General features: G+C 45.9%; 5 protein-coding genes across 5 annotated transcripts; 3 read left to right on the forward strand and 2 right to left on the reverse strand.

The window, feature by feature from the left end:
* Positions 1-22: 22 nt before the first annotated feature.
* Positions 23-1,011, forward strand: TREMEDRAFT_64984 (uncharacterized protein; the record flags this gene model as incomplete). The annotated part of the gene is made up of 3 exons (XM_007007117.1): positions 23-116; positions 331-529; positions 810-1,011. 3 exons carry the CDS (start codon positions 23-25, stop codon positions 1,009-1,011), a joined length of 495 nt encoding a protein of 164 aa, XP_007007179.1.
* Positions 1,012-2,762: 1,751 nt separating this feature from the next.
* Positions 2,763-3,614, reverse strand: TREMEDRAFT_64985 (uncharacterized protein; the record flags this gene model as incomplete). Its single annotated transcript, XM_007007118.1, has 3 exons — positions 2,763-2,989; positions 3,331-3,386; positions 3,460-3,614. The coding sequence occupies 3 exons, from the start codon at positions 3,612-3,614 to the stop codon at positions 2,763-2,765; spliced, it is 438 nt and encodes a 145-aa protein (XP_007007180.1).
* Positions 3,615-4,245: 631 nt separating this feature from the next.
* TREMEDRAFT_64986 (uncharacterized protein) lies at positions 4,246-5,793 on the forward strand (the record flags this gene model as incomplete). Its single annotated transcript, XM_007007119.1, has 4 exons — positions 4,246-4,769; positions 4,910-4,983; positions 5,028-5,098; positions 5,299-5,793. 4 exons carry the CDS (start codon positions 4,246-4,248, stop codon positions 5,791-5,793), a joined length of 1,164 nt encoding a protein of 387 aa, XP_007007181.1.
* An 898-nt stretch (positions 5,794-6,691) lies between these two features.
* TREMEDRAFT_34383 (uncharacterized protein) lies at positions 6,692-7,527 on the reverse strand (the record flags this gene model as incomplete). Its single annotated transcript, XM_007006944.1, has 3 exons — positions 6,692-6,851; positions 7,167-7,365; positions 7,422-7,527. Coding segments are annotated over 3 exons (465 nt in total), but the record flags the coding sequence as incomplete, so codon positions are not given.
* A 1,361-nt stretch (positions 7,528-8,888) lies between these two features.
* On the forward strand, positions 8,889-11,815 carry TREMEDRAFT_34074 (uncharacterized protein; the record flags this gene model as incomplete). The annotated part of the gene is made up of 7 exons (XM_007006904.1): positions 8,889-9,041; positions 9,393-9,710; positions 9,934-10,035; positions 10,168-10,391; positions 10,664-10,871; positions 11,033-11,409; positions 11,539-11,815. The coding sequence occupies 7 exons, from the start codon at positions 8,889-8,891 to the stop codon at positions 11,813-11,815; spliced, it is 1,659 nt and encodes a 552-aa protein (XP_007006966.1).
* Positions 11,816-11,851: the final 36 nt, after the last annotated feature.

The following is an 11,851-nucleotide window of genomic DNA, read 5'->3' on the forward strand; positions in this document are numbered from 1 at the left end:
TCAGCGTGAAGAATAGTAAGAAATGAGTGCCAACAAAGGTACATACGCTGCTGTGGTGGCTAATGGGAAATCTCGTCAAGAATCCAGTTCAGAACAAGGGGACGCGCCTCCTCCATGTGAGTGTTTTTCCACTATCATAATTCATGGGGTGTCACCTATCCACGTGCTATTATACTCCCATGCCTCGACTTCTACGTGACAGCATATACTACGGGCGACTTCGAGTTGTGGCCAGCATGCTATGTGAAAGTCGTGACGGCATCATGTCAGATCGTAGTTGAAAATCCATGTCCGATGGCCGATGGTGACGACCATCAACTGACAAGACAGATTCAGGCCCCTCGCAGCCTATTTATCCAGCTCCAACTGCACATCATCCACCCCTTGGACCATCATCTGCCAGTGCCGCCGAGGCTGGTGTTCCGGAAGGAGGATGGGAGGCACATAACATGCGAATGGCGAGATCAAGAGCTATAAGACGGTTTTGGGGAGCGATGTTTTGGGCATGGGTCATTTGGATTTTGGTCGGGTGAGTGTTCTCTCACATATTCTCCTCTCTTACCCTTCTCATTTTCTTCGTGTTTCTCCTTCTATCATCTTGGACACAGTTTGTCCGTCGGAGCCTTTTCCTGCCTTGTCCCTCGTCGTCGCGGTCCATTGTGATTCCGTCGGGGCTCGAATTATTCCTCGTCAAGTCCGGCATCGTCTGTAAGATACCCAAAACGTTTCATATTATCTGTCAGGGAGGTTTTTACAATTCTCAGATGAACGGTTTCAATGGGACGAGCAAGAATATGACTCACGCACAGTTTCATCATCGGCGGCGGTGTCAGCGACGTCTCCTCCGCTCCTATGGGTCGACACGGTCATTGGGACAACGATGGTCACTGGGTACCCGATCCTGTATACACTTACGTTCCGGATGATGGTCATACGACTCGTACTTGGCGTCGAAAACCTTCATACACTCCTCTACTTGCTCCTGTCGAAACAAACATCGTTGTCGATTAGTTCATATCTTCCTCCGACCCTTATCATTCTTTCATCATCTACGCACGTGACCCAGTTTTACAGTCAAATGTATCAATTGTCGGACGTATTAATGTATTGTTGTATATGAAACACCTTTACGAGACCTTTCGGCTTTTTGTTTGAATCGATATAAAGTAAACACCTTCATGAAACTTCTAGCTGTAGCCGCTGTGTGCGTTTCACCAGCCAACAATCGCCCATCGTCATGCATCGGTCCCATCCGGCTCGGCGAACTTCACGATCACTCACGCCCCTAGTATTCGTTCCGCCCGAAGAGCGATGAGCTTCGGAATCAGGGACGACAAGGTGACAGACAGGGTCCCAAGGGCCCAAGAGGAGAGCACGATGCACAGACCCGATCCGCCATGTCACCGATCTCGATACGTCCCGATCTCGAAGAATTGGATCGTCGTGGGGACCAGGCTGGGATCGGTTACGACAACTCTGTCTGGCGTGGAATGATGAGGTAGGTGTGCGATGTGTCCACGCGCTACATTCCTTCATACTCCAATGCTCCATACTCAACGCTTTGTGCTCTCAGGTCGCTTGGCGATGCTCGGTTATCGGCTAGTTCTGTCGGCTTTCGGCTACAAGTAAGTTGACATTTTCCCTATCGGACATTCACAACCGAAAGAAGATTTCATGTTTTGCAATTTATTTGATCCCCGAAGGAAGAAACAATACTGAGACATGCAACAGACGAAAAAGAAACTCAAACTCGATCAAAGTCCGAAGATCCTATTGTACATGTCACCCCCCTGTTCCCTCTCCCCTGATCACTACTGTTACTCTATAACATCCATGGTGGTCACCCTCCTTTGCTCGCACGTCCGCTCGGATCGGCGTGTAGATATCTTGACCGGCTAGAGTGCATGGACAGAGCGGACGGAACTTGACATTTGGTCAGAACCGCGGAAAGAAACGACGTTTGTGACAGTCCTTTGTGACGAACCAATGATGGCGATGGTGATGGCGATGATGATGTCTGATGTCTGATGATAAACCTTGTTTTTATTCTCAATCATCACTGATGTAACCAATCATTTGATCCTTGCCAATCTCAGATCCTCGAGGCTTGATAGTCGTACTTCTTCTAGCTCACTTCGGCAGAACGGACCGTTACGAACTTCTTGTCTTCTGGAATGTAGGTGGCCAATCAATTCTCCAAAAAAAACGAGGGACTTTCACGATCGACATCTTCTCGGCCAACGAAGCAGAGCCCTAAGGATTGTTCTCCACAAGATCGACGATTCCCAAAAAACCACGAATCTTCAAGGTCGACGGTCGAAATTCCCTATCACTACTCATAAATCTCTCGGGTGACGTGATGGCTCATTTCCATTTTTCGCACTAGTCAATGTTCAAGCCGAAAAGAAGAGACACGAGGTGAGTCGGGGTGTACGACTCCTCCTTCAAAAGACAAACGAGAAGAGAAAAACAGAGAGATCAAAGACACCTGTTGTCTTGCTCCCCCCTTCTGCCCTGAAAATTTGAGGACGGGACGTCGGCGCATTTGTCGTAGGTCTTGTAGTCGTCACTGTCCCTCTCACCGCCCCCCAACTCAAAAAAACAACCAACCGTCCCGACATTCCGCCTATGAATACACCGTCAAACAGTCTAACCGCCTCACGCGGCTCGACGCCTTTTGCTGTGGGGGGAAATGGGAGACATGAAATCGTAGTCGTCCTCTCCAGGCGCTAGTCACTAGATCATTAGATCTGCTTTTATCACTATCTTTTCGGCGGATAAGGTTCTGAATTTCGTTTGTCTTTAGCTTTCGGACCGTTTCGCAAAACCAAAACTTGACGTCTCTCCTCCTTACTCTGGTCTTGCGGTAACGCCACCGACTCGGCGCCCCCACTCTGTTCAGGTCCCCCCACCCTAAACGTATCCCCAAAGATCGAAAGACGACACCTTCCCTTTCTCACTCTTTTTCGGGCCCAAGACACCTGTCGTACTGTTCGCTCCATCTTTTCGGACTAAACTAACAACCGGCGTAGAAACACAACATTACGTTCATATAAACCCCTACAGCTCGTGTCACGATCACATTCCTCTCTTTCTTTCATTCTTTCATTCTTGTCGTTCTTGCCACTCTCGATCGTGATATCTTGATCGAGTGAGACATCATTGATTATATCAGTGATAAGACGGTGACAGAAGAAGAAGAAGGAGCGACTAACAACCGACTAGCGACGACGATCTCAATTCATCTCCCTCCCAATCCTCCAATCTCCCAATCCTCCAATCCCCCAATCCCCCCACGGTTCACAGCCCACAGCCCACAGGCTCACACACCCTCGGTCCATCGGTCAATCGCCCTCTCACATCGCATCGTCATCCATCTATCACATCTTGGTTCATTCACCCTTCTCATCTTCCCGATCGTCCATTGATATATCCCATCCATCTTGACCGTCCACTCACATCTTGAGCAATCCAGCAATCCAGACGAGACCTCGACCAGTGTGACACTGACCAGGTGTGTGCGGTTCTTGTATCCAGCAAACAACTCTCATCGCCCGATCGGCACTCGGCCACCCCTTGGTCAACACCGATCCGCGAACAGGTGACCACACCATCATTCCCGGTATTCCATCTCGTTCTAGCCCTTGACGACAACACCCAAGTCTAACCCCTTTCAGTGAGTCCTTCCTTCTCACCTCTTTCTCCCTTTGTCTCTTTCACTCTTCACCTTTGACAGTGTTGGGCAGAGACAATAGACTCCTTTAACCCCTTCTAATCCCATTACCTCCCCTCTCTCCCCTTACCCCCCTTGCAGCGCTTTCCTAGGAGATGGTACAACATTCCTTTCTCTTCCTTCACCCCTTCCATGACCCACTTAGAATGCCCCTCATGTGTCAACCGCAAGAGTCGGAGCCACGGGGGTGGAGTGACATGACCCCGTGCAAGCTCTGACAAAATAGTTTGTTTTCCTTTGATTTTTGGCACAGCTCGAAAATCGGGAGTAAGACAACTGTGTTCCCTTCTCCTCTTTTCTCACGACAGTTCCATAAGACGATCAGTGAGTATTTCTCACCCCATGTATCAGCCTTGATTCCCACGTCCCCACAGATCCCCAGGAGCAAAGATCTCGCATTTCATTCTGGTATTCAAATCCTCATTCATCTCGCCCATCGAAAGCCCCGGAATCCTGTTCAAGATAGACCTAACAACGAAGTAGAAAATATGATGACTGACTATTTCATAGACATGTCTGTCCCATTGGTGACACCCATGAACCTTGCTCGCTATGCCCAACCCGTCTCACACGATCGATGTCCTGCTCTATCCACCCCTCCCCCTTCGCACGGACGTACCGATTCCCCCGAGTCCGACCATGACTCCCGCCAGCAACCTCCTCAGACTCACTCACATCAACAAGCAATCGGCGCTCCACCATTACATGACAGTGTAGCGTACGAACTTCCATTCTCTCATACTGCAAAACCACCTTTAGGTCCTACCGTTTTCCCCAGGGAAGCACCTGCTTGGTCGTCAGGGACGAGATATCAACCTTATTCTCAAACTCACCAACCACGATACACCCCTACCCCGACTCCTGCTCCTGCGGAATATGCGGAGGAAGAACGGTATGGTTATCCCGCCCAGCCAAGTCAGGGGTATTTCTGGGCGGATCATCAAGAAGGATATGACTATGACGATGTACCTAGATCAGCCAGGAAAGTCCGAATGAGCTCGAGGGAAGCTGAGTTGAAAGCAAAGAAACATGTCTGGTGAGTGTCTCAGCAATCTTTCGTGTTGATCACCTGGTCACAAACCTGTTTTCGGCAATGATATGCGCCACATCTTGTTGCCTCTCGGTGAGAAGAGGAGGGGTAAAAGCACCTACAGGACAAAAGGCTGATCAACTTAGTCCCGTTTGTGACAAGAGGTTCAATCGACCAAGCTCTTTACAAACACATATGAGCGTACATACTGGTGCCAAACGTGAGTGAGGATCTTTCTGGGGAAGGATCACCGTTGACTCGTAGCGTACGTGTGCAAGAGACAAGATTGCGGAAGGAGGTTTTCAGTGTCTTCGAATCTGCGTCGACATGAACGCGTGCGTTTTCCTCACAAATTCTCCGTTACCACCTCTTTCACTCGTTTCTCCGCTCATATCTCCGAGACTTGCTTTCTATATATTTTATGTCTTTCTTCTCACGGGAAAGTCACATGGCTCCCTGATCGCTCCCTCGCTCCTAAGATTTCACTTCATTCTCGAGTCTCAATTCAGGTGACAAGGTCGAATCTGACGAACAGACACACGAACAACGTTCTCGGACCTCTCACGACCCTTCTCATACTCCTCACACCCCTCACACTTCTCTCGACTACACGCATCCCAACCAACAACCTCCGCCGCAGTCTCAACCCCAAACTCAATCCCATACGCCGGTCCCCTCAAACCCCAACACCTACAACTACCACTCGTCTCCTCCTTATCACCCATCATACTCGTATCCTACCCAAGGACAAGGATACCCATATTACCCATCGGGGACATATTATCCTCAAACATCTACCAGCCTCCCTCCGATAGGCTCGAGTGTCTCGGGAATGTACACTGCGGATATGGCATCCAGAGGGACGTACGATTCGAGACCGAGAGGTGTTGGGATGGGTATGAATCTGGGGTATGGGAATGGGGGAGGAAGTTCGAGACCTGGGACAGCGCCGGGAAACATTCCCGCTACTCCCGGGACCCCAGAGTATGTGGGGAGACAGATGGGAATGAAGGAGCTTGTGAGGATGTGACGGGGTAGTCAAGGCTGGGTAGATCATATGTGTGATGAGGGATTGGGCAGGGGACGGCAAACGATAGACAGTGTAAGACTTGTGAAGGACATGGAGGCATGAACGTTGAAGCACGGACGTTCAGTGAGAGGTCGAGGAGTGGAATGTGAGAAGAGAAAGTCTGGGGAAGGTACAACATATGACGGAGAGGGGGCAGGAAGAGAAAGTGAAGTGGAACATAAAAGAAAAGGACAATTCAAGACTGATCGAAATGACTTGACGAGTATCGAACCGACTGATCCCAACCATCCATTACATTCAAAATTGTGCATCCCGTTAAACATGTTGTATCCATCTCGTTCACCCATCCTCATCTGTTCACAGCATCATAAGATATAATCGGTCAGGAGGAAGAAGTGTGTAGCCATACCTCGGTATGCAACCTTGTGTTTTTGCTCTTTGGTAGTTGCGTGTTCACCGAGTGCTGACCAGGCGAGTGATAAGCAGCTAGCGGATACGTGAAAAAGAGATAGCATGATGTCCAAGCAAGACGACTGAATCTACCGTATACTCCCTGCTCCAGCATATCCTCCTGCGATTGAGGATTCTTCCTGGTATCACACGACTACACGACATAGATCTATATGGACGAAAGACGTACAGTGTGTCGTATCGGGTATCTGAATATGGTGTCATATGTTCCACATCTCATAAACCATTGTCAGTTAGTATCAAGATATCCGACGTGTTGCAGGGCGAACATATTCAAAGCATCTCTAGACGTCCAAATACAAAAATTATTGAAATCCCTAGGCCCAACTATTAAAATATCAATGTCCAAATTCCCAGATTCCAACGATTCCCAATTAGCTAATTCGCCCAACTACCACACCTCATCATTCAAGATCTCTGTTCACAATCACATGATCAAACATCCATCATTCCCTTTCTCCCCTAAATTATCTACGAAACTTCCTATCTCTCTTGAATTTCCATTGGGGTTCATCCCGTCCGATCCGGTAAGATGAACGATGAGAACACCAGGATTATCTGGGTCGAGATGGGCGGAGAGGTTGTATCTATCTATCAGCTGTTTTTCAAGGGAATTTCGAATCTTCCAACTATATATGTAATTCCCTTGAAACGGCATTTCTCTCTTTGACGAAGGAATAGAGGTACATCGTGTTTAATCTTTACACCAATTAAGGCTTTTGGAACGTATGGTAGTTAGGTCTTGTAGGGGAATGTTGCGGATTAGAAGAGATGAGTTAAGTGTAGGAAGAAGATTAAATAAAAGATGGAAGATCAAGTAGTGTGGCAATTTGACCGTAGTCCGAAAATGAAAGATGAAAGATGGAAGATGGAAACCAGAATCGGAAGTTATAACAACTCACTTCATCATCAACCCTTCCACAGCAGGTTTAACCTTTGCTACATGTCCTTGACTATGTATACCTTTACCAACAATAACTTTTAATTCTTTTTGTTTCATTTTTTGTCCTCTTGAAATCGCAGTTTCAACACGTTCCAAAGCTTCTTTTACGTATAAACCATGAAGGTCAATTGTGTTAGGTGGTGAAGATTGGTTATTTTCTAATTTATCAGATCGATAAAATAATTTAAAATTGAAGAATAAATGATAGACTTACCGTGAAAAATCCAATTACTAGCTTCTTCATCTAATTCTTTTTGTCTTTTTTGATGTTGTTTAGCTTCCATACTTGATTCTTTTGCTTTTGCTCCATTTCCGATCCTGTCATTAATACGTATACCCGTTTAAACCTCTATTTATGAGAATAGATGAAAGGGAGACTTACTGGTATGCTGATTTAGATTCTGAGAAACATCTTGTATTCAGCTTTTATCCCTATTCATGGGATATACCAGTCATGTCACACCGCGTCAAAGCTATCAGTTCAACACCTGCGTAGTGGGTGGGAAGAAATGGAAGGTAGAAGATTCTACGGTAATTGATGACGAAGAGTGAAGAAGGAGGGTTGAGAATTAAGGAGAAGTGGCAAGAGGATGAAAGACATACCGATGTGCTTCATCACCTTCTTTCCGAGCTTGTTCTCTCAATGATAAGTATCTAGAGTTGGTAGCGTTCACTTGATCGGAATTCTATCATTAATTCAACTTTCATTTCCATATCTCATACTTATTCATAACAAGCCTATACGACTGTTGAAGAAAAGAGATACCCACATGGAAAGCAGGATGATGAGGTCCAACAACTCCTCCAACTGGCAACCCATCATATCCGGCACTTCCAGTTGCCCCATATCCTCCCACATGTCCACTGGGTTTTCCAGTTCCATCAAGTTTTTGTTTCTTCTCTTTCTTCTTCTTCTTTCCTCCTTGTTTTCCTCCATGTTTCCCACCGTGTGTACTCTCTCCGGCAGCTTGGGCAAATGTAGTAGCCGCATGTTGACCTCCTGTAGATTGTGAAGGATTCCATATCGGTTGTTGAGGCGGGTAAGCTTGTTGTTGTGATTGGTACGGATTTACTTGTGGTTGATACGATTGGTATGATCCCTGACTTTGATATCCTTGAGATTGTCCAGGAATCTGAGGTTGTGCAGGATATTCCTGATAAGAAGGTTGGACCAGATGTTGATTAGGAGGATATTGAGGTCCTTGGGGATAAGGAACGTTTTGAGAATATTGATATTGTTGTGTTTGAGGATGATACTGTTGTTCGTTTTGTGTTTGAGGTGGAGTGGGTTTGACGGATGAACAACATATGTCGAAGAGACTTGAGAAACATGAGAATAATGAGGTCATCTTTGGATCCCTGGGTTCTTCCCACCCTATCGGACAACCTGTCCACCCTATTGATGGCTACTCGTACACTTCAACACGTTGTCGAATCTCACAGTTGAGCGGCTAGCGGCTTGACGTGATACTCCTGATAAAAATTTCATCAAAGAGTAAGAGACATATAGAGATGAGGAGGAAAAGACGTATAGAGAAAAACACGTTCAAATCGTTCCGATCGCCAAGAATCACAACATCTTTTCCCTGACTTGCGTTTATCTTTTCATTCCACACCATAGCCAGTCCACTTTGATAAGAACTATACATAAAATTCCCATTCGTTGAGTGTTTGGTGGAACATGTCTGATGAGGGAGTAGAGGGGGAAAAAAGAGAAGAATGGATGGATAGAAGGGAAGAAATCGTTCGTTTAGCTTTGAAAGATGGTGATTTGGAAACTTTAAGAAAGGTCTCTAGTTTACCTGGTGGGTATGGTAGTGAGGAGATGAGGAGGGTGGTATGGTGAGTGTATCTTTGAGTTTGGTATCCTCACCACTCCTTCCTCATTTCCTCAATTCCCACGCTCTATCCTCATGCTATTCGACTTGATCATGGCCCACTGGGAAATATTGACAATGATCACCAAGCTATTAATCTGGGAAGCGTCCCTTCTAGATCATGTATGAATGACTTTAGAGATAAACTGATGTATAGGCCAGTATTACTCTGTGTGGATAAATATTTTCCAGACGATACAAAACTTGACAACATCTCGAAGGAGAGGAAAGAATTAAATGGACAATCTCCAAACCACCTTCCGGGAGAGAGACACGTTTCTGCAAATGACAAATCTGATCAATCTAAGCGGCAAGAGAAGCCTCCATTGCAGAATGACGATGAAACGAAGATTATCACACATAATGGAGTGGAACAGAAGTCCCTGATCAACGAAAATGAGAAATTCATGGGTGGGAATGAACTTGAAGAGGAACCTTCAAATGGACAAATAGAAAAATCGCAAGAACATCATAGGGACGAATATCAAGTTTCACTAGATACTAAACGTTCTTTCGTTACTTATCCCGTTGGGATCCCATTGGAAGATAAAGAAAATATGCAAGAAGATTTACATGATTTGATAGTTGGTATATTGAGGAAATATCCTGAGTTGAGTTATTTTCAAGTGAGTTTGACTGTGTTTCCTCTTTCTCTTTCTCTTTCTCTTTCTCTTTCTCTTTCTCTTTCTCTTTCTCTCTTCTCTCTTCTCTTGTACTTTTCTTGTCTTCTCTTCCTCACTTCTTCACTTCTTGTAAGTCATGATTCTACTTAAAGTCACCGCAGCTGCTACTAAAGATGTGATCTACTGTTGTGGGCAATCTGTCTAGTGACACATCGCTGAAATGTAGGGTTTCCACGACATAATGTCGGTTTTATACCTCACTTTCATTTCCCCTTCTTCCCGTAGTCGACCAAAGTCAAAGATCGAAAAGATTCCTCGTAATTCTCCAGTCAACACTCATGCGTCAACCATAAACCCCCATAGCAACTCTTCTCCACCCTCTTCTAATCACGATGACAAGATAGCAGAACAAGACTTACTCGTCAAGTTGGACACCCCTCCGGGGCTAGGGACAGATCAGACCTCTTCGCTGGATTCTTCTCCCTTATCACCGAATATGAACCACGTCAGAACAGATGATGTGAGACATGAACTTGAAGATAAACCCCCGCCGTATTCAATTGGAAAGGAAGGACGTGATACTCCAGAATGGGATATGTTGAGGAAATGCGCCGAAGTGATTAGCGTTTGTAGAGTTAGGGATGCTATGGGAAAAGGTTTAGAACCTATGATGGGGATGTTGCGGTTAGTCGTCTTTATCTATTGTCAACCATCCCATCCGTGTTTCTTCTATTCACATAGAAATCTTCACTTTCACGCGTCTACATCTTATATTCCGTCAAGTCACTTAATTCGGCTATCGCTTGATATACACCACATACAGAGCTGTAACATCACACTCTTGGTAGATAGACACGTGAAAAGTACATGTGCTTGTATTTATTTAGGTTCCCTGTTCAGTGAATTGGTGAAGTGAGAAGATACTCCCAATAGAGTCAGCTTAATTGAAACCACAGGATCCTCAAACGTATCCTCTACCGAGCAGATCCTCGATTAGCTAAATTCTCCTCGACTATATCTCCCGTTCCGACACTACCATTCTTCGCTCTCTCTTGGATCTTGTGTCTGTTCTCACACGACGTAGATACTTTGGAACCGATACAGAGAATGTTCGATTTTGTCCTGGCTAGAAATCCAATTTCCGCCATTTATCTCGCCGTAGCTGTGGGTGTCAAATCGTCTTTACTCTTCATACGTATCTCTACATATCCTCTTCACCATGCATCTCTCTCAATATGCTTTCCATCATATCCGTCTCTACCCGCCCATGTATCTGGTTGGCCACACGTACAATCACATCCGTACGGGTCTCAACTAATTAACAGATCCTCGTCGCTAAAAAACCGCAACTTCTCCGTTTAGTCAAATCTCTTGGTCCAGAAGCTCAATCCGATCCTTCACTCCTTCATCCACTCTTCGCTCGTCTTCCACCATTATACCCCGATACACCTTCTCATCCCACACCTTCTCCTACCCTTCACCCTCTCCCCACCTCATCCTCAACGTTGATGTCTGATCCAGACGCTGTGAACCCTTATGAACCTATCCCATTATCGGAATTATTCGCACTGGCGGATAAACTCATGTTGCAGTATCCGTGGGATGGAGAGGATATACGAGGAAGGGAGATTATGGGTGTTGGAAGTATTGTTTCTACTTATGATTCTTCCATCTCCCCCCAACCTCCTCGCCTTTCGCCTGAGTCGCAAAAGGTCGTCAATAACAACAAGTCCGGTGTGTCAAGAGTATCCGATATCGAGACCGAATCGCAGAAAGAGCTTGTTCTTATAACTGTCATTGCTCAATCTTCCTCACTGACGAAAATTGCGAGATTGGTAAATTTCAACGTTGTCAATGCCCTACCTTCGGAAGAAGACGACGAACCTCCTTTACCAGTGAAGAGGAGGAAGCCCAAGTGGCGTATACATTATCCCAGGGATAAAAAAGGTACAGTGTTGGCTATAGGAGTGATGTTGTTAGGTATAGGTGTGGCGTATTACGGATTCAAGGCTGGTCCATCGACAGGATGGGGAAGATGGTGGAGGGTTGTCTTGAGAGGATGTTCCCTCCCTCGAGTGGTTTCATCATCTACACTACCTGAATTGTGAGATTGGACCTTTACACATATGACTGTGATTGTACAT

Source organism: Tremella mesenterica (genome assembly GCF_000271645.1).
Source record: "Tremella mesenterica DSM 1558 unplaced genomic scaffold TREMEscaffold_12, whole genome shotgun sequence".
Taxonomy (NCBI): Eukaryota; Fungi; Basidiomycota; class Tremellomycetes; order Tremellales; family Tremellaceae; genus Tremella; species Tremella mesenterica.